We start from the raw sequence: 23,868 nt of genomic DNA on the forward strand, positions 1-23,868 counted from the left end.
ACTAAATGTCTTCAATGTACCAAAGTCCATCAAGAGCAAGTGATTATAAAAGAATAGCTGAGGCAACATATTTTCCTTACATATTTTGTGGCACTTGACGGGCTAAAAATCAAAGTGTTGCCAAGAAAGCAATAGAGGTTTGGTCAAAAGTAGTCTTGTTGACTACTGGAAGTCTTTACCAAAAAGTAAGCAACCTGGACTTGGTAAATCAGGGCAAAACACCAACTTTTAACATCAAAGTACTCAAACAAATAAAGTTTTAGTTCCTTTAAAGTTGAAGTTTTTTGAAAAAATTAGTGGCAGTCTAAATACATTCCTTGGTAGGTGATATTTGATCCAGATGCAATTTTATTGCTTTTTATGTAATATATTTTGTTTTATTAGAAAATTATAGAAATATTCTGAGATATTCTTTTCATATTATTTTTAAAATTTTGAGAAAAAATCACAAAATGTTATTTTCAATCTTGCATTTTTTTTTTCTTCCAGTTTCTTTTCAAACTGATAAACCAATGGCTCCTTTTCTGGTGGTGACTCTTGAAGAACTATTACGCAACTTTTATGCAAAGTTCATTCGGTTAGATGTTTCTTTTAAATGACAAAACTACAACATCTTTGTTAAAAATAGATTTGTTTAATTACACAAACTGGCTTTCAACCAGCAAGATTAATATTAGTTTTTCATTGAAGGATTATCTGTAGCAACTCAAGAGAAAGACAAAGATTACTGATGTTCAAATGGACAAGTTCAAAAAGGAAATATGTAATTTTGGTGTCTCAATGTGAACTCATATTATTGGGAAAAGCCCTTTGTCTTCACTGGTTGCTTGCTGTCTGGTGTGTATTTCTCCATCGTTTATGGTTGAATATCACAGAAAAGTGTGATTATTTTTTTGACAAACTGTTGATGAAGCTTGTTACTTTGAAGAAAATTAGACCTTCTGTTGGTGATTTAGCTAAGAAAGAATATTCCAGGTTCTGTAAAAGTGTGGTCGTTGATAACAAAAGTATTTTTGACTTTTGATAAAGATATGGATTGGTTGGACTACTTTTTGTGCGAATACACTGATTTAAAGATGTATGCAAATCTACAGCACATTTTCAAATTGTCCTCATTTTATCGCATGGACAAGGTCAAGTTGAACGTGGTTTTAACAGCAACATAAGTCTGAAAGATGACAATATGTCCCAGACACTAAAATCTCTTTATGTTCAATCCAAGATTACCTCACATTTCATGGGTTCATGGCTCATGAAGTTGAAATAACAAAAGATTAATTAGATTACTGCAAACAAAGAAAGAAGTATTTTGATGAACAATGTTCAAAAGCCCTGTCTATAGAAAAAACATTGAAAATGGAAGCAAAAGGAAAAGTTATGGAAGATATTGAAATTGTCAATGCTTAAAATTGACAGACATTATCTATAATTGAGAATTTAAAGAAGTCTTCTGATGAAACTGGATACTGTGCTGAAAAAAGAATAGCCTTAGGTTTATTCCTTGAATATAAATGTTTTTTTTCAGTTTATATCACTAAATGTAATGTCATTATTTAATGATTCCTTTTCCATTTAGATGACATTAAAGCTGATATATCATAATCTAATGCATTAAAAAGAGCCACTTGCAAAAAACAAGAGTTACTAGAGAAGCTATATGTTAAAAAAAAGAAACTTGTTGGAAGAAAAAAAAGAAATTATATGTTGACCACGATGATATATAACATATATATATATATATATATATATATATATATATATATATATATATATATATATATATCAAATATATATATATATATATATATATATATCAAATATATATATATATATATATATATATATATATATATATATATATCTATCAAATATATATATATATATACACACACACACACACACACACACACACACACACACACACACACACACAAAAATATATATAAATTTATAATAGTTTATCTATCTGTATTTAAAATTTATGGAAAAAAGAAAGATTCTGTTTTTAATATAATTGTTTTCTCCTTAATTCTCCTTACTTTTACCTTCAAAAAATTGTCATTCACGAATGAATCTCCTTAAATATTAGGAAAATATCTCCTTAAATCTCCTTAAAATCCTTAATTTTAGCCCCAGTTTTAATAGTGGGAACCCTGCACTAGTTTAAAAGACTGTACCATGTAATTATATAAATTTGATTGAAATTTACTATTGTTTTCCTTTGATTTACCTTTTTTTTTAACAAATAAACCCGAGATTGAACTTTTGATTGATTTCTTTTTACATTTCATTTTGTGATATTTGTAGCTATTGCATAATTTAGTAATCACAGGCTTTCCAACTCTCTAGGTTTTACCATGAGACTCACGGTTTGATAACAAATTTCACGGTCTCACGGTTAATCCAAAGTTCTCAGTAAATTTTAAATAATTTCAAAAGAACTTTTTTTTCTAATTTACTCAAATGTTTTAGCTCAAAACAATGAAAATATATTGAATAATAATAATATTAATGAATATTAAGTGCACAAGGTAGGTTATAAAACCAGCACCAACATATAAATAATGATTTTTTTTTAGCTGTAAACATGGATTTGTTTATATTACAAATCAAACCCATATTTTTTAAAATAGCAAAAATTATGACAAAGCCAAAATATAAGAACGAATTTAGATTAACATGGTGTGCAAATTATCCTGTTAGGGCAATGATTTTGATGATATGATTTTGGAGAAGTTAGAAGGTCTGTAATTGTTCAGTGTTTTTATATTTTTGTAATATATTTTATTTAAAATGTTTTCAAGCATTTATTTAAAAGTATGATATAAAACTATAAAATTTGATTGTTTTTTTTTTAAATACATTTCAAATGTAAAAAAATCTCCCTAAGGTAAAATAAATAAAGAAATTTATTTGCTAATAAATTATTTCCTTACATAAATTATTTCCTTACATAAAATTGATTTATATTAGACTAAGCAACAAGAACAACAAGCTATTTATTTTCTGTAAATCATTTTTATAATACTATTAATAATAAAAATAATACTAATAATAACAATAGTAATAGTAATAATAATTATTATTATAAAAATATAAGATAACAAAATTATTACAAGTTATAGTCATTGTAATAAAAAGTTTACAATAATTACAATGAAAAAAAATAGTAATAAATATTATAATGGTAGTTATAAGCATAAAATTATTTATAATAGGTTAATGATTTATTAGGCTGGTGTTACTCATACAGAAGTCTGATCATAGGAACGATACCAATATTATATTATATATAATTCATGATGGTGACTTTTGTTATACATTTATAGTTACTTTAACTATAAAGTTATTTTAACTATACTGACTTTTTTTAGCGATTAAAAAAAAAAAGCTCAGGTTTGAAGTCATAATCTAGTTATAAAAATATTTCTGTGATGTATATAAATATAAATGCAAACATGAATAAAAAAATAGATTGAGATAATAAATTGCCACTTTGTAAAAACATCATATTAAAAATAAATTTTTTTAAACTATTCGTCTTCAAGGCTAGGACGGCTACTTGTTATTTTTGTTTGTTTTTATTCAGGATTTTTTATTAATTAAAAAACTGTGTAGCACAATTTGTAAACAAATTTAATTTAGATAACAGTATAACAAAGATTTAATTACGATAACAGTGTATTAAGTTAATAGTTTAAAGCAAAAATGATAGAAAAGAGTTAACCAAAAAATTTATTTAAATTTTCGTCAATAAGAAATTGTGATTTAAAAAAAACAAAAAGAGTAATAAAAAAGTATTATTTTCAATAAATGGGTGGAAGTAGTGCTATCGCAGTACAATGCTTCTTAATAATATTTGTTGAGGAAAGACCGATTGGTAGACAGTGTCGTGGCTAGTGGGTTGGAGCATCATTTTAAAACTTAACTATGCTAGATAGGTGACTACTACAAGCAGATTTTTATGGTATTATGTAGGGTGTAGCAAAACTTTACGCAGGCTGAAAGACTTGGTTGAGTTCTTCGTTAAATTTACTGCTAAATAAGGTCTAAAATTCAGTTTATTGTGCATCAAAGGTACTAGATATTTATAACTGAGAATTTTTATCCAGATATGTCAGTAGTGACAAAAAAACTATCATCGGTTCAGTGATTAAAAAAAGCCATGTTTGTGCATATGGAAGACATCCTTCTTGTAATATTATTGGATGTTAGAAAACTAGAATTACAATGAATAATGCATGCAAAATCTATAAAACCAAACAAAATTCAAAATTTATTAAAAATTACTTTTAAAGCAAAATATTCTATAGACCTAATTTTATTGCTTTTAAATTTATTGCTTAACATTTAAACTAAATGAATCTTTTATTACTGCTCAGATTTTAGATGTCTTAAATGAGTTTATTTTGATGACTTGAATGAAATAATGGCAAATGGCCATTTTTCACACATGCAGAGATTTCCATGCATTAGTAATAAGTCAAAAGATGCATCAAATGTTATCAAGGTCTAAGCTCAAATTTGTGGTTTGAGTAGCAGATATAGATGCATTTGTGTAAGACTTGCATAGCAACAAATAATTTAATGCCTTTATTTAGCACAATAAATCAGTTTAAGACATACACAAATGTATCTAATAATTAAAAAGTGTTACAGTTTAAATGTAGTTTAACCATTACACTCTATTATTTATTTGTATGTAATGGACCATGAAGCTCAGTTAACAAAAACTAGTTATAATATAAAACCACCTTTCTAGTGGCAACTAAAATACATTCATAAAGTATTCATAACTGAGTCAACTATGTTGACTCAGTTAATACTTATTGTTGTGCAACTTTTTTGCTTTATTACAGTTTGAAACTGAAAGAAAAATTGATTTATGATACACCTTTTTATGACATGCTTTTAATTCTTATATAATAGTCATATTATACAGAAAAATCAGAAATTTCAAATGACTGTAACTCATAAATAAGGTTTTTAACTGAAATTTTTAAGAATTAGCTTTTTCTTTTAAATATAAATAATAACATAAATATGAATCTTCAGTGCCATACCCTGTTAAACTTTAGTTCACTGATACTAAAATGGCTTCACTGTTTAGAGCTGCATTGTTTTTTCAAGTTAAAAAAATTAAAAATAAACATTTTATATTTTGTATTTGTTTTAAGTAAAGTTCAAACACTGAAATAAAGACAAGTATTTTTGTTTTTAAAAAGACAAACTTGTAACTGTCTCAGTAGAAAGAAAATTGACAAGAAAGTTGACAAATAAAACCATAAATTTTATTGAATAGCTCAAAGAAAACATCAAAATTCCTTTGCTCATTTTATAATGATTTCTCTAGGTAAAATAGAAGTGCTTTTTTAACAAAAATCTAATGAAGATCTTGACTACTGAGTATATGAAAGACTTGTTTAAATTTATTTCTCTTTGACATTAGAAAAAGGAATACCAATAATGCATGCATTTTTATTGCATTATGCTGCATTGTAAAAAATTTGAAATATTCTATTGTGATAATAATCTTCTAAATTAATCAGATGATAGCATCTGATTAATTTAAAATTATACTAGATACTACCATTTATAATCACATTTATGATTGCATTTATAATCACATTTATAACCACATTTATAGCCACATTTATGATCATGATTAGTTAGTTAACCGCAATGCAATCTTGTTGTGTTGCATAGAGCACCTTAGCGGTACTGTGCCATCTTTTTTGGAACATGTCCAACTGGTTCTTAAAGGCGTTTATGTTTTTAGCATTTAAAATCTCATCTGGTAGGCTATTCAAGCTGCTGACAACTTGATTTGTGAAGAAGTTACTTCTATTATTATTGGATTAAGCCAATTCTTTGACCAGTGAACTATGACCATGACAAGGTGCAGAACGGATTGTAGTGTGGTGCCAGTTAACAGTTTCTTTACTAGATTAAGCTGATATAAGGCTCCATGATGGCACTTTTCTTTGACCATGGTCAGATCTTAAATCTATAGTCTATTTTCATAAGGTAGATGCTTTATACTATGAGTATCTTAATGAGGCATCTCTGGATTCTCTCTAATATATTTATATTTTTAATCGTATGTGGGTTCTAAATTGAGGCAGAGAATTCAAGATGAGGACATATGTATGTTATGTATAAATTTTTCCATAATGCTACATTGTGTGAAACAAGTGTCTTTTTAAGTATGCCAAGCATCTTGTTGGCCTTAAAGATAGCAGTGCATACCTGGGCGTTATGTTTGAGGTCGTTGTTAACTATGATTCCTAAATCACATTCAGATGAGGTCAATTCCAAATTAAGTCAAGTCAGTTTATCAATGTCTAGCATTGTATAGGTGTGCTTTTTATTCAGGCAACCATTGCGAAGAACTTTGCATTTAGAGATGTTTAGCTTCATATGCCATACTCAGTTATAGCTACAATGTCATTTTGGAACACAGTACAATCATTCTGTTCTTCACCTTGTCGAATTGGGGCAAGCAGTTTTGTGTCATCTGCAATTATTTTACAGATTAACTTGATTCTATCAAGTTAATCTGTAAAATATTTTATCTATTTATATATAAAGATCTGTAAATATTCTATTTATATAAATAGATCACAAAAAGCCCAGTACTACCTTGAGGAGCTCTGCTAGACACTGGCACCTAGTCCAATACCGTTTCACTCATGATACTCTTCTTTTGTGGTCGCTTAGAAAGGATTTCAGAATTTGACCATTGATCCCATACCCTTCTAGTTTCAGGATTAGACTCATATGGTGAGCCTTGTCAAAGGCCTTGGAAAAGTCAAGAAAGAGCAAGTCTACAGGCGATCGATTAGCTGATGCTTTTCTTAGATAGTCCATAGTTTCAAAGTGGCTTGTAGAGCATGACTTACAGGGAACAAAACCATGCTGTTCTTTTGTGATCAAATTGCTGTCTACTAGGTGCACTAGGATGGCTTGCCTAACTATATTTTCCAGTAGTTTGCACATAACAGAGGTGAGACTAATAAGGTTTGCCAAGTACCTGACTAGATGCTGAATTAAAGACAATTTCATATGTTGAGAATGTTTGCTTGTTTGTTGGTCGTTATTAGACCAGAGCTATTTAGTAAGGGGCTAATACCAATTTTTCTTTTGTTTTTGCTATTGATATATGCTAACAAGCGTTTATGATTTTTATCATAAGCAAGGTTGAGTTCAGGGCTATGGCATCTAAACATGGCATTTATTTGCCATGTTTAGATGCCATAGCCCTGATTTAAATTTAGATAGTTGCATAATCTCTTCCTAAAGTGCTGTTGATTTTCAGGTTAAGTTAGGTCTTATGATTGGGATTGACTCAACACACAGTTTATTATTAATAGACATAAAGGTATCATTAGCATCATTTATATTTTTGTTGGCTAGTAATGATGTCCAATCAATATTTGATAGTTTAGCGGACATAGCTGTGAAGTTAAATTTCTTTTACCAATCATTAGTAAGACTATAACTCCAGAGTAGACTTAAATGAGATTGGCAGGCTACACCCAGTGGGGACCCCAGTTTGATGTTTAATACACTGAGAGGATTTTCGCTTATAATATAGTCCAGTGTGATTTTTTGTGAGCTATCGGACATTGTAAAAGTAGGAAAGAGTATGTGTTGAGATAAAAATTCTTTGGCTAATATGTTGATGAAAATGTATCCTGGGCTTTTATCTGGTCCTAGCACATTGACTGGTACATAATATGTAGGGTTAGTTAAAATTGCCAACTGCTTGTAGGTCACAAAATTGTTTTGTTCTGACAGCATTTGCAGCTAATTTAATGTTGTTATTAATTTCGAAATCTATAAGGTTGTTGTTTTGGTGGTTAACAGAAGGAGGCCTATAGATTGCACTAAGTGAGAAAGAATAGTTATTTATTGTGAGTGAAACCCAGAGTTGTTCAGATGCTACAAGTGACAGTGCGGGCACTGTCTTAGCTCCGATTTGACACACTATAAGGTTACACACTATAAGGTTATTTAGAATTTAGAATATTAGGTTATTTAAATTCAAAACGCTATAAGGTTATTTAGAAAGTATACTGCAATGCCCCCATAGCCATCATACCTCGGTCTTTGTGGAGGAGGTGGTAGTCTAGTAAAAGTGGTGCTGATGTTTCTGAGAACCAAGTTTCAGTGATCTTGTTGAAATCATTAAATTTTGATTTAAAAGTAATGCCTAACAGCATCTAGATAAGTTAAAATTTGAGTTCAGATAAAGCAACAAAAAGTTTACATACTGAGTGCAAAAGTACTGTAAAGATAAGTTTTTTCTTGTATTTTTCTTTTTTATATTTCAATATTAATTAAAGCGCTCTATCAGTTGTAAACAATGCAGTCATGTGACCCAATACTCTACTTTCTAACGACTAAATGATGCACTGCTTTTTGCTTTTATATTTATGAATATTGATGGGACTTTTATTATTGCTTTCACAGTGAAACAATGTATGATAATGCCAATTCATATACACCATTTTATTCCCCAGATTTGTTTGTTTTAGGTCAGAATAGGGTTTGTTCTTTTTGCCTTAGCAGATCAGAATATAGCTAAGTATTTTAATTGTAATTATGTATATAATGTATCAGTGCCGACCTTAGCTTTTTGCTGCCCTGAAATTTTTTTGATTGCTTCTGACAAATTTATAAATTCGCTGGTAAATTACATGTATAATATTAACAAATCAATATGAAAAATAATGCATTGCAATCAAATGTTTAATGAACAAACAACATAAAAAAGAACATTTTAACAAAATTTTTTTTTTAATTTACAGTTTTATTTTGCAAAATTACAACAAGTAAAACAATAAAATTTCTGCTCCAACTTACTTGCTACCCTCGTTAAAATATGTAAACCTTAAATTGATATATTTTATATAATACTTTTTATTACATATTTTTATTATACATATTGTTTATACTTATTTGCATGAATCAGTTCTCCCTATTTTGAAATAATTTATACTATATAACTTTGTTTTTACTAGTGAAAGTTAGTGGTATGCGAGTAGTACAGCATTCACACAATCACTCTGATAAGTTAACAAAAGAAGAACGTGAAAAGGAGGAATTAGAGTTTCAAACTGAAAAGTATGTTTTTTTGTTGTTTTTTTTAAATCCGTTATTTTATTTTGCTAAATAATCCAAGTTATCCATCACCTATTTCTGGTTTAAAAATAATCATTTTAAAACCACAAAAAAACCATTCATTTTCTTCAAAAGTTACTTTTTGTCATGATTTAAAAGTTTGAGTTAAAAATTAATTCCTTAATCAAAAGTTGACTAAAATTATTAAGTTATTTTAAATTCTCTTTTAGCATATTTCTTGTATATTTTAAATCTTTAAAATAAGTCTTACAGGGGGTTAGAAAACTGGATAAATTTATTTTAAATATCAAATACCTTTAAGTTAGTTACAACCAGAGGTTTAAATCTTGAGACCTAAGTCTTGGTCTCGTGACTCGTATTTAATTGTCTTGGTCGTGATAGTCAAGAGTATTGGTCCGGCCTTGTACATTTACTTTCTTATACTTTTGTGTTCCTTACAAAAAATATCAACACAATTTATGGGTCAGTAATTAATAATATTTTGTTAATGCTAGGATTAATGTGTTATATATGTTATGAAACCTAGTGTCTATTTTACTTATTATAAAGTCCTTAAATATGTAAACTTTACTTTGAAATTTTTTTAATGTAGATCTGACAGTTGCAAAAAAAAACCTAGCATGTTTGCTATGTGTGCTATTTATCCTTGATTTCAAATGTTGTCCTTGATGCACAGTAAATATATTTTACTGTAATACAACTCAGTAAAGATTCTACTTTACCATCTTTGTGACTATTTTTTCTTGCCTAACATAATGTTAATTCCATTTCCACATTCTACATGCTTTATTCGATATTATAATTTATCATGTATTTAAATATTAGACCAGTTAAAAGTTTGTTTTTGTTTTTTGTAAAAATAGACAAAGAAAATATGAATTTATGTTGTTGTGCAACTTTATATATATTTATATATATATATATATATTTTTTTTCTTATATATATATATTTATATATATATATTTTTATTTATATATATATTTTTATTTATATATATAAATAAAATGTAAGTTGGTTTCAATAAAAAAGGCAGCGTATAACTATTTTAAAATATATTTTGATATAATAGACGAGTTTCAAATGTTTACATTCTCGTTTTCAAAAAAAGATGTGCATGCAAACTTGTAGGTAGAAAAACAAATAAGTGGAAATTTTCCAGTAAAAGCATTGAGATATTTGTGGGACAGTTGTAGGTGAAAAAATTAGTAAAGAATGAGTATGCAGTGCACATTTTGTATCAGGTATGTCCTTTGATGAATGAGGTTAACTAATAAAACTTTATACGAAGTAATACATTTAATAAGATTCTTTAAATTAGTAATTTATAATATTTGGTACATTTATTAATTTAAATAATGTCAATTGTAAAAAGAACTTGTTATATTTTAAGGAAATGTGCTGATGTCTAATCTGACATTGACTGGAGTCCATCTGTATTTAATCTCTTTGGAGCTGCTCCAATTTCTAGTTTGATTTAAAAAAAGAAGAGAAAAAATTGCCATAAAGCTTTATGTAAAAAGCGATCTTTCAAAAAATCAATACTGCCATCTAGCCATTTAAAATAATAAAGAACTTAATAACTATAACAATGATATAAATATTGACATAAATCAGTGTTTCATAGGAAGATGTGCATTCGCGTGCAGTTATATGGCCACTTAAAAAATACTTCGTTTTGACGATTTGATCACAGCTTTTAACATGTTTTTAAAATTTAAAAATGCGCTAATAAAATTTACTTAAATTTATCCAAAAAAAAATCTTAACAAAAGTGAAAAGAAAAAAAAACTTAACTAAAGCTAATGCACAATATTTATATATATATATATATATATATATATATATATATATATATATATATATATATATATATATATATATATATTTATATTTATATTTATATATGTATATATATATTTATATTTATATATGTATATATATATTTATATTTATATATATACCAAAACAAAACTCAACAAACTAAAATGCTTAGTTTATTTAAATCATGTATTAAAACACGATTTAAATATTCAGAATGAATTTTATCTTTATTAATGTTTATTTATTAATATTATTGGAAACCCTTAAAATAAAAAAAACAATTTACTTTTAATGACTGCTTAAAAAATACTCATGCTTAATTTAAATTATAGGGTTTTTATTATTAATTTAAAAATATTAGTTTACATGTAAATGTAAACTAGTAAATAATTACGCATTAAAAAACCATTTCATTCTTTGTTTTACCATTTATTATTTTTTTAAATTTGTTTCAAAACATTTACATTTATCATTAAAAGTACATAATTATATAAATGAAAAAAAAAAAAAGTTTATTAATACTTAATATAAAAATTCATTAGAAGTGTTTTGTTACTTCATGAAAAAGCGTTTTGATAATTTAAAAGCATTTAAGATCAAACTTACTTAATTGTAACTAGGGCTACTAAGAGCTGTCACGTCGCCTGAGACAGCAACCCTGATTGGTGTTCTTATTTATCAAAAATTATAGATGAAAATAAAAAAAATTATTTATCAAATATTATAGATGAAAGAGTTTTTTTTTTCAGGTGCCTTATTTTTATTTAGCGCCCTTTGGATATCTGCCGCCCAAGACAAACTGTCCCTTTTGCCTCCTCCCACGGCAGACCTGATTATAATGGCTGTCATAACTTTTTTTTTTTTTTAAAGAAATTTTTTTTATCTTTATAAATTTATTAACTTTGATTCTTATATTAAAATTTGTTAAAGAGACTTTTGTTGTCTTGCAAAGTTATCGTTAATAAAAATAAAATAATTTTTTTAAATAATGTTTATTATAAAAAATCCATACTTAAATAATTTATATAATATAAATTTAAAAAATTATATACAACTGTCAATAATACTTTAAAAAAAATCATTAGCAATAAATTGTTACTTTATTTTGAAGCGTTTCGCTAAGATAAAAATGTTTGTTAAGAAGTTTTTGATGTAATTTAATGCACCAATGGTGTAATTTTGAATATATTTCATTTAGCGCACATTTTGAAATGTTTTTTGAAATATGTTTGTTAAGAAGTTTTTGATGTAATTTAATGCACCATTGGTGTAATTTTGAATAAATTTCATTCAGCGCACACTTTGAAATGTTTTTTGAAATAGCCGCGGTCAAATCGTCAAGGTAAAATGTGATTTGCCTGAACATATAATGATGTGCTATCACATGTCTTCCTGGGAAACACTGTAAAGCCACCAAATGACAAGTCAGCTATTTCTAAATTTTGTCAGCATGATACTTATAAAGCAGAAGTGGAAACTCTTAATTTTCAGTTAATGCAATACAGAAATGAATTGATAGAGAAATCTAATGAATTTATTGAACTTAAAAAAAATAATGCCACACTAGACCATAATAAATATATTTAATACCAAAACCTAACAGATAAATAAATTTTTTTTCAGGTCTGTCTCGAACTACATTTATGTGGCAATTTGAAAGAGTTAAAAATTATATTACAAAAGTTCACTCAAGGTTATTATTGGAGGACCATCTCTTAATTGTACTCATAAAACCAAAACTAGGTCTATTAAATAAAGATATTGCTTTTCAATTTAGACTAAGCCCAGCATTATTTTCAAAATTTTTTAGAACAATGATACCAATTCTTTCTGCTAGAATTGTCATTTTCATTGTTTGGCCAGACCGTGGAATAATGAGTAACCTTATATGTTTTAAAAATAAGTTCAAAGGCTGTCTGTATTATTGATTGTACCAAAGTATTTATTTAAAGACCAAAAAATTTAACTTCATGATCACAAACTTGGTCTAGTTATAAACATAACAATACCATTAAATATCTCATTGGTATTACACTAGCAGGGGCAGTTAGTTTTTTTATTGCCTAGCAGGGGTGGTCGTGTTTCAGACAAACAGATAACAGTTGAGTCAAACTTTTGTCAGAAGCCTAATCCTGGTGACTGTTCTTGTTGACAGAGGATTCAATATTAAAGATAATGCTGTAGGGGCAACATTAAAAGTTCCAGCATTTATGAAAGGTAGACAACAATTATCTGGATGGGAAGTAAATACATCTAGTCAGATATCTAATGTTCACATACATGTGGAAAGAGTGATTGGTTGAATAAAAAAGTTTCACATTATTCATGACTGCCAATCACTCAAGTGGATTTATTAGATGATATTATGATTATTATTTGTGCTCTTGTAAATCTCAACATGTGTAGTTACTTAATTAATGTAAATGTAAAAATGAATTTACAGAGAAGCAATTTTTACAGTTTTTAAATCTAAACATATTAAAGTAGAGTAATATTTGTTATTGTTTACTGGTTGGTTTTACATTCTTTGCATAACCAATTATTACTTTTTGAAGCTTTTTTTCATCACGAGTGTAATGAAACTATTTTTTAAATATATTTTCATGAAACATGTTTTCTTTCTGCTCCATATTGTGTATACTTATTTGCAGAATTTTTTGCATAATGCATAAGATTCAATGATTGTGTTTTTGTTTGGTTGCATAAGTTATTATACTGTCTTTGGTTATTATCATTTTTATAATCGTTATATATACTTTCGTAAAGAATTATCAATTTATCTGCAGGTAAATTAATACTCGTTGGATCATATATTAATGTGACAGTTTCAGGAAGTGTTGTCTCTTCTGTCTCAGATGAAGTTTCAGTAGCACTAGATTCATATTCAACAGACTTGTAACTGTGTATTCAACAGTTCTGTAAGATCAATACTCATGAAAATTGCAGGTTTTGGATTAATTTTTAGATAAGTTTTTCTATCTCTTTAGCTGTTAACCAGTGCTCACCATCCATTGGATTATTGTTGGAACACTGTTTTTTTAAAGGTAGCTTTGCAGCCAAATCTTTTTGTAAAAGATTTTTTGAGGTCGCTAAAAATTTTTGAGCTGCAATGGAGCAGGGTGAATAGATTTTTCGCATTTTTTTCCAAGCACACAAGATACTTGTAGGAGGTGTTTCATGTAATTGTAAATGTGAAGCTGCTTCTAATTTAAATAATGCTACTTCATGGCTGCAAGCTCAACCTAGTCCCGCCATACATGAACAATTAGCAGTTAGTACCCAACCAAGTTCTTTCTCAAGACAATTTCTACATCATGCATATTTTTTTTATTTTGTCTTTGACTTGGCAAGACCTATTACAAAAAGATTATTTCTATATAAACATTAATATTTTTATTCTTCTTTGGTAAAACTTTATTTTTTAATTGAATGTAAAAAATAACCTTTGATTTTATAAAACAGAATTTGCTCTTTTTTGATATTTTATTATAAAAACATTCTTGAACATGACCTCAAGTGAAATAATCATGCTTCCAAGGATTTATAAACTCTGATTGATTCCTTCGTGTATATAGTCATTTTTCAAGGAACAATCTTAGTTGTAACATAATTTTCTATAAAACACCGCGTAGTTATCATAATTTAAAGTTAACCAATTATTTAATTAACCAATACTTTTAACAAAAATTATCCAAGGATATTGTTTCAAAACGTCATAAGCAATTGAGGCGTCGCAAACAAAAGATGGTAGTTTAAAAAAAAATTTAAAAATATTTAGAGTTAGTTTATTGTTATTTTTTTATGTTGTGCTTTTGAGCGACTAATAATAAATTTCTAGATTAGAATTGAATTAATGTCTAGATAAGAATTGGTAGTGTTTTTGCCGGATTTATAAAAAGGTGTTTAATATCTCTATATTTAAAATATATCAATTTGTTTTTTAAATCCAGCAAAAATACTCCAACACACAATAAAAGCCTGGAGGGATTTAATAAGTACCTGTCCAAAAGATCATTCTTAAAGAATGTAACAAACCTAGAGCTGAACAGACAAGCAAAAAATAAGGTTTAAACAGGTAGTAAAGATTGTCTAAAACTTTGATATTTATACTTATAATTGAGGTGTGCAAGAAACAATTACTTCATCTTAATTGTGATTTTTGTTGTAATTAATTTCTTAATTGATCAAATAGTTGTTGAAAACCTATCTAATAAACTTTCAAGAGATTAATCCACTTTGATTACAGCTTTTAAAGCTGACAAATTACATTTCAAAACTTTTTTATTTTTTCGCCAAAGCGCCATTTTGACTTGCCGCTGAAATAATTATACAACAAAGACTATATCGGGTTTGAAATCATTTTCGGCTTCGTTATTCCTCCAGCTACTATATCTTTTTGAATATATTAACGATATTTCGTTTGATAATTTGATATTTACATTGGCAGTCGTTCCATAATACAGGATAATAAAAATGGTTTTATTTTTTATTATCCTTTTTATTGAAACCAACTTACATATATTATATATATATATATATATATATATATATATATATATATATATATATATATATATATATATATATATATATATATATATATACACACATATATTTTATATATATATATATATATATATATACACACATATATTTTTTATATATATATATATATATATATACACATATATTTTATATATATATATATATATATATATATATATATATATATATATATATATATACACATATATTTTATATATATTTATATATATACACATATATTTTATATATATATATATATATACACATATATTTTATATATATATATATATATATATATATATATATATACACATATATTTTATATATATATATATATATATATATATATATATATATATATATATATATATATATATATCGGAGGAGGCGATAGCCCACCATCCTCCAGCTTAAACACTGGGGGGAAGGGCACTGCAATTCGCCCCCCACCTTCCTCCCCATTTCCTGAACAGTTTCAAAAAAAACTTTTATGCTAACAAGAGCATTATCCAGTCTGCAACGACTCAATCACAATTAAACATCACCATCAAAAAGTATAAAATTTAAGATCGCATTATCTACATCGCACTATCGCATACTATTTTTTAAATGAATGTGTGCTGGCAAAAGATGACAAAAAAATCACGTTAAAAAGATGATTAATCACGTTGCGTATGATAAATAATTGAATAAATAGATCATTTTTATTTATTTTGCTGTAGCATACGAAATTGAGGAACTTTTTCCCTTTTAACATATGTTTTAAGCCCTCCCCCAACTTTCGCGACCTTTCTACGCCACTGTGTGTGTGTGTATAAATATATATATAAACACAGTATTGTGAAAAATTTAAGAACCACCAAAATCAAATCATAATTTGTTTTTATTTTTAAATTTTTATTTTATCGAATATATTTTTCTGGTAAACAAATAATAATAAATTTTAGAAAATAGAAAAACAAAATTTTTAAAAATGACAAAAAATTTTAAACAAATAAAAAAAATGTATTTAAAGTGTTATAGGTAATTTTTATTTTAAAAAAATTGTGAAAAAGTTAAGAACCACAGAACAAAAAACTCTAATTTTTACCTAATACCGCTTAATTCTACCATGAATTTTTAAGCACTCATTTATACGATTTGGCATTTAGTCTATTAAATTCTCTAAAATATGTTTGGGAACATTTCCAAGTATTGTTGGTAAAATATTGCGCAACTCCTCAAGGCCCCTTGGTGCTTTCTTGGCAATTTCTTTATCAAGCCAACTCCAAAGATTTTCAATGCAATTTAGATCTAGGCTATTTGGTGTCCAAGTTAGACGCTCGATATTTTTGCTTTCAAACCATTCAGATATAATTTTAGCCCTGTGACATTCAGATATAATTTTAGCCCTGGTGCATTGTCTTGCTGAAAAATGAACGGAACGCTTTGCTCAAGTGCATCAATTGATGGTAACAAGTTGTTATTTAAAATATCGAGATAATAAATAGAGTTAAGTCGACCATCAAATAATTTAAACATACCGAGACCATAATATGTCATGCAGCACCATATTCCAACCGACCCGCTACCTTGTTTTGTTCTTTGAACGATACAATCGAGATTATATTTTTCTAAAGGCTGCCTGCGAATCATAATTCGGTTTTTTCGGTTATCAACCTCGATATTCATCTCATCACTAAACATTACTGTCCTCCATTTTTCTTTAGACCATTCTTTGACGTTTTGGCAAAAAAAATTTCACTTTTTTATGTAGTTTCCTACGCACAAGTGATGCCGATGCTTGACGTCATTTTGAAAGCTTTCATTCCCTTCTTAATTCATGCGACGGCGATCATCATTGGATGTTGTTAAACTCGGTCTTCCAGAACGATGATATTATTTTTCCAATTTCACGAGCGGTTTTACCTTCCTGGTGAAAATGCACCACTTTTACACGGTCTTCATAGGTAATAGCTTTTCTGCTCATTTTTTCATAAGAAATTAATTTTTTTTGTTTGAAATTAAATACTTTTTTAATATTTTTATTGGTTTTTTGGTAATGACTCAGTTCATTAATAGAATATTTACACAAAAAAGGTAACAATAAATTAAAAAAAGACGTTTTCGCCGCATTTTGCACAAAAAATTCTTTGTGATTCTTAACTTTTTCGCACAAAAATATTAAAAAGAATTAACACATAGTATTCGATCCTTATTTTTATAGGTTCTATTAGTTAATTTTCACAAAAAAAAATCTTTTTTTCTCAATTTCTATTTAATATGTTTGAAAAAAAAGACTTATTATCTTTAGAATAAAAATTAACTTTATTTGAAAAAATTATTTTTTTTAATTAGTGGTTCTTAACTTTTTCACATTACTGTATGTATACATACACACATGCATGCATACATACATACATACATACATACATACATACATACATACATACATACATACATACATACATACATATATACATACATACCTTCATACATTCAGTATACATAAATAAGATTTATATTTTCAGGCCCGTAAATGAATCCTTAGTCGTAGGAGGTGCAATTGCAAAAGGAGATAAAGATTTCTCTACAGCGGCTGTAAAAGTTGCTCATGAGAAACCAATGCCTTCAAAGGAGAAACATCAAAAAGGATGGTCAGCTCATGGTCACCCTAATATTGTTTTAATGCAGCCCGGAAAACAGTAAAAATGCTATTACTCTTGAATTTTTACGTGGTTTTTTGTGGTGGTTTTGTGGTTGCAATGGTTTTTTGTGGTGGTTTTGTGGTTATTCTACTCTTTTTAAATTATTTTTTAAGAGAATAAATAAATTTATTATTACGAATTCTTTGTACAATTAATTTTAAAACTGTATCGGTGAACTGCATTTAATTTAGTTATTTTTTGTTCGAGGTGATATTCTTCTGGAATTTTCTGAATTTCAGTTTTTTACTTAAATTCAACTTAAATTCAATTTATATGAGCTTCATATAATTTCCCATAGTTTTTTCAATGTGAATGCTTTGATGATTAGATGATTCTATCAAGTGAATTCATTTTTTAAATTTCAATGAATAGAAGTTTTAAAAAAATGTTCTTAAAACTCGCTACTTATTTGCCTTGTTTACAGCACTTTAACTCTAATCACTTTTTCCGCAATTAGCCATTAAGAACTTAAAATAATTTAAAAAATCTTTAATCTCTATTACAGCGCGTTACAACGGGTGTTGATGCATACACGAAATAATAATTCTATTATTGCAGCAACGTGAATTTTAACGGCAATTTCTGTGACGAAATCCACCTTTTTCTTTTACAATTCGTTGATTGATGGCATGATTTGAAAAATCAAATCTATCTTCCGATGATTTGCAAGCAGGACTTAAAGCACGGCGTACATTAGAAAATATAGGGCGTGTAGTTGACATGTGTAAGAAAACCCAGAAACGTCAATAAACAATAGACAGCTTTTACGACTATCACCGAATCTTGCGGTCAAACTTTACCGCTTGTCTGTGTAAGATCCAGTTAATTCAAGAAAAGGTTTTAATTGACCACGAAAATATCTGGAATACTCCTGTGATAGTAACTCCGTATATTAAAATTTAACATTTTTTTATTCAAAACTTTTAATTTCAAACGAAGCCCGTTTGAGCTGAATGGAACAATAAGTAGACATTTTAAGGTTCTGGGTATTGCAAATCAACTCGAGATCTTTAAATACGCTATAGTATGAAGTTATTACTGCCGGGTTATTTATACGTCCCAGTGAAAATCTGATTAAATTTATACTCTCGATATGAGGCTTTTACTCCCATTTTTGCAACCAAACCACGTTTTATTTTGCATATCCTTTTAAAAGTCTTTTAATTACTGGTTTCTTGAAAGGTAATAAAGAAGCTAATCTTTTAATACAGTGGCAAACATATTGTTAAAATTTTGACGATGATTTACTCTAAAAATAAGCGTGAACACACCAAACCTATAAGGAAAGATATGAAAATGATGGATATTTTTGAAATAAATATCTACTAGCATTTAATTTTTATGTATTGATTCAACAATAATCTTTATCTCATGAAAGCTCTATTATCTTAGAAAGCTCTATTATCTTATCTGAAAGCTCTATTATCTTAGAGCAAATAAAAGTAGCACATATAAACTCAAAGCTTTAATAATAATAACTAAATATAGCATTGCATATCGAAGACCAAATATATGGAAAATTTATCAAAAAGGATCCAAATGTATGGCAAGTCCATTAAGTTCATTTAAGTTTCTAATCAAAAAAAAAAATTTTTTAAATTAAGATTTATTTGTGCTTGAGTAACTCTGAAGTTATTTGATTTTATTTTTCAGTTTTTTTATTTTTATTTGATTTCCTGATCAGCGCAGCATGCCCATTAGGGTAGTTAAATTAAATATCTATATTTTAATGATAATATATAAGGACTCTATGAAAAGATTGCGATAACGTATTGTCATCTTTATCTTCTTTGAGCCCTTGTCTATTTAATTCTTTATTTTATAAAGATCATTGTAAAAAAGAAAAGTTTATATTTTATATTGCATATACAAAAGCGGTGTTGACCAGTCTATATAAATATATGTTGATTATTTATTTATATATAAATACATGTTGATTATTTATTTATATATGAATATATTTTGAATATTTATTTATATATAAATATATGCTGATTATTTATTGCTAAACAGCAAAATAAATGAAATTAAAAAAAAAAAAATTAAAGTATTAGAAACCAAATAAACATTGAAAAAATGAATTTTTATGCTCATTTGGTATAAATAAGCTATACACTTAACTAGCATAATACATTTTTTATACATCTCCAAATCAGAGCGTAGCCAGGGTTTGACAATTGGGAAAGCAAATGTTTTTTGAAATAAAAGGCGCCTGGGGGCTGGCAGGTCCCCCAGAAGCGGCGATATGGGGGGGGGGAGAGACTCCTCAGAAATTCTCCCCCTGAATGTTGGCAACATCCACAATAACAAACAACAATTAATTTCGTTACAATAATTTAATATTAAAATAATTATCATAATTTAATATATTATTCTCCACAATACAACAATAGTAGAGTGTGTGAAACTTAATTAAGCTTCATTCGTCTTGGTCTCATCTGGGCAAAACCATTTAACACAACTTCAAGATCAAGGTCAATCACTAAGTCTTTTTTAATTGTCAGTAATGCAAAGGCCGACAGTCTTTCCTTGCTCATAGTGGACCGTAAATATGACTTAAGGAGCTTTAATTTGCTGAAGGACCTCTCTGCTGATGCACTCGAAATAGACAACGTCATGTATATTTTATACAATGCTGTGATATTTGGGTAAATGTCACGGAGATTATTAGTTAGAATAAATTTTAACACATTGTTAATGTTCAACACTTCCGTGTCCATTTTTTTAAAAAGAATTCTGAATGAAAGAAATTCTTGAACAACATCATCTAAAGTTGTGATGTCAATCGGATATTGCTCTGAGAGAAATTTGATAAGTTCTAAACTATCCTCATTCTCATAATGCTTTGGATTTAGACATTTGAACTTTGAAGCAATCTTTATGAACTGTTGAAATCGATTCTTTATTGTGCTGACTACAGATATTAGTGAGATTCAGGTAAGTATCATCCACAAAATTCTTTTGGGTATCTTCTTTTCTTTTATAAATTGCAAGTTCATCATAATACCGTTTCTTTTTTCCAACTTTTTTCTGCTTATAATCTGTTGCTATGTTTCGTTTTTAAGCCAGGTCATTGGCTTCTTTTTCCAGATAATTCAAATTAGCATCATAGTTTTCTCTAATATTGTTAAGTTGATATTTAAAGATTTTGATATAGCTGGCAGCAACAACCATGTCTATAGTACTCTTCTGTAAGTATTGAGTCGAATCAACAGATACTTTTATAGATGTCCATCTTGTGTCACTGAGACGTTTCAGATTTAAGGCAAAGTTTTCCACACTCTGACGTTAATCTTCTTTGAGCAAAGTTAACCTAGGAAAACTGCTAGTAAAAAATGTGTATACGGTTTCTAAAGTGTCAAAAAATAATTTTGATTGTACATTAGAGTTTACAGCATCGACCATCACCAGATTTAAATTGTGGGCGCAGCAGTATGTAAACAAAGCATATGATACAATATCTTCAACTCTTTTCTGCAAGCCAGAAATTTCACCAGACCATGTTTGGTGAAATTGCATCATCATGACTGGCCATAGCACAGTTTTGCTGGGATAGCCAGTTCATCTAAAGAAGACTTTAGAAGATTTAAAAAGGTTTTAGCATTTGCAGTGGGTAGCTCTAAGAACTGAACAATTCTTTCAGTTGAATCTCTACTAGCTGTTACATATCGCAAAGAATTTGCGATATGTAACAGCTAGTGAAAAATTGATCAACTCAACTTATATCTATGGTGGAATCTATAATAACTGCAAAATGCTTTGCATTCTTCACTTCTGAACATATTTTTGCTTTAATTTCAAATGCCAAAGACTGTATAAGGTCATTCTGAATGTCTGGACTGATATAGGAGGCATTGCGGTCACTTTGATTGACATGCTGCCCTAATACATAGTCATATTTAGCAATAAGTTTCGTGAGTTCGAGAAAATTAACTTCATTACAGGAATCCCTACCAAATTCTCTGTGTTCACGGAAAGCCAATCCTTGTTTGCCTAAAAACAATACTCTATCTATGATGGTCTTTAAAATCCTTTTGTTTTTTATCTACCTGTCTTCTCTCTGAGGCCACAAGCTCAGCCAAAACCGTTTTGTCATTAGATATGCGAAACTTTGTTAAAAATAACTGCCTCACGGATTCTTCATGGCTTTTTGATGATTCGTGCTTCTCAATTTTGGAGACACCTGTTGTAAAATTTGAACAACCTTTCGACAATCGCTCCAAAAACAGTATGTTCTATTATTGCTGAAAAGCCAGCAGGCAAAACAAAACATAGCGTTAACTCGTGGGAAATAAGTCAACCAGTGACGACTATGTTCCTCTTCTCGAGAATCTTTTAACAGTCTTTTTGTACCACGCTGTGCTAAAGCGCCTTCCCTTGTCATCTTTTGTGAAATCATTAAAAGTATCACAGAGTCCTGTCTGGTGCGGTCTGTATTGCAGCAAGTTTCGAATAACTGTAGGTGTGATGCTTTTATTACAAAATAAGTGAGAGTCTGTTGGGTAGCTTACTTGGAAATTAATAATGGGCTTCACCAAAGTAGTGTGATCTGTGGCTGAGTCACTACCATCAGCTTCACGTTGTGGTGGTATATCCGCGCGATCAGTGATTAATTCACTATCATCATCATCATCATCATCATCATCATCATCATCATCATCATCATCATCATCATCATCATCATCATTGCGTTGCATTGGTATATCTGCACCATCTGTGAATGAGTCATAGTTATCAGCGTTACGTTGTGGTGGTATATCAGCAGGATTTGCGCGACTGTGAGTCCTGTGACTGAGTCACTATCGTCGCGTTGTGGTGGTATATCAGTACAATCTGTGAATGAGCCACTATAATCAGCATCACGTGCGACGAAATCTTTTGGTGTTTCTTTAGGTGTTAAATACATTTGAACACTGCCATAGTTTTCTCGAAATTTTTTCCAACATTCGGCGTATTTTAGTTTTTTATATTCGTTTCCAGACAATTTTTTTTTAAACTTGACATGTTTAAGATTTAATATTGGTGATCAATAATTCAAGGTAAATTTGCTATAATTAAATTTGATAAAATTTATTGTAAAGGATTTTAAAAAGTAAATAAGCGTAAAAAATTGTAATTATCTTAACTGGTGGCTAACTTAACAATAGATTTTGAAAACTACAATATGTTTTCAAATCGGCAAATGTTAACAAAATATGTTTCTTGTAAAAAAAAAAAAAAAGTCATAGATTACGCGAAAATTTGATAGAAAAACACAGACTTGTGATTTGACAAGTTTAAGCGCCTACTAAATTGGGAACATGTATCTGCGCCTTTTACGAGGACATTGTGGCTATGTTGGCGTCTTTTCACAATTTATAACGCGACATGCGACGGCGATCATCATTGGATGTTGTTAAACTCGGTCTTCCAGAACGATGATATTATTTTTCCAATTTCACGAGCGGTTTTACCTTCCTGGTGAAAATGCACCACTTTTACACGGTCTTCATAGGTAATAGCTTTTCTGCTCATTTTTTCATAAGAAATTAATTTTTTTTGTTTGAAATTAAATACTTTTTTAATATTTTTATTGGTTTTTTGGTAATGACTCAGTTCATTAATAGAATATTTACACAAAAAAGGTAACAATAAATTAAAAAAAGACGTTTTCGCCGCATTTTGCAC

General features: G+C 28.4%; 1 protein-coding gene across 1 annotated transcript in view; it reads left to right on the forward strand.

Annotated features, from left to right (window-relative positions):
* Positions 1 to 18,382, forward strand: part of LOC136081648 (death-associated protein 1-like) — a 22,330-nt gene extending 3,948 nt beyond the window's left edge. Inside the window, exons 2-3 of the mRNA XM_065799222.1 lie at positions 9,027 to 9,129; positions 18,025 to 18,382. Of these exons, the coding sequence (XP_065655294.1) occupies positions 9,027 to 9,129; positions 18,025 to 18,202 (281 nt within the window). The 3' untranslated portion in view covers positions 18,203 to 18,382. The remainder of the gene's footprint in view (positions 1 to 9,026; positions 9,130 to 18,024) is intronic.
* The last annotated feature ends 5,486 nt before the right edge of the window (positions 18,383 to 23,868 follow it).

Source organism: Hydra vulgaris, chromosome 06 (assembly GCF_038396675.1).
Source record: "Hydra vulgaris chromosome 06, alternate assembly HydraT2T_AEP".
NCBI classification, from domain to species: domain Eukaryota; kingdom Metazoa; phylum Cnidaria; class Hydrozoa; order Anthoathecata; family Hydridae; genus Hydra; species Hydra vulgaris.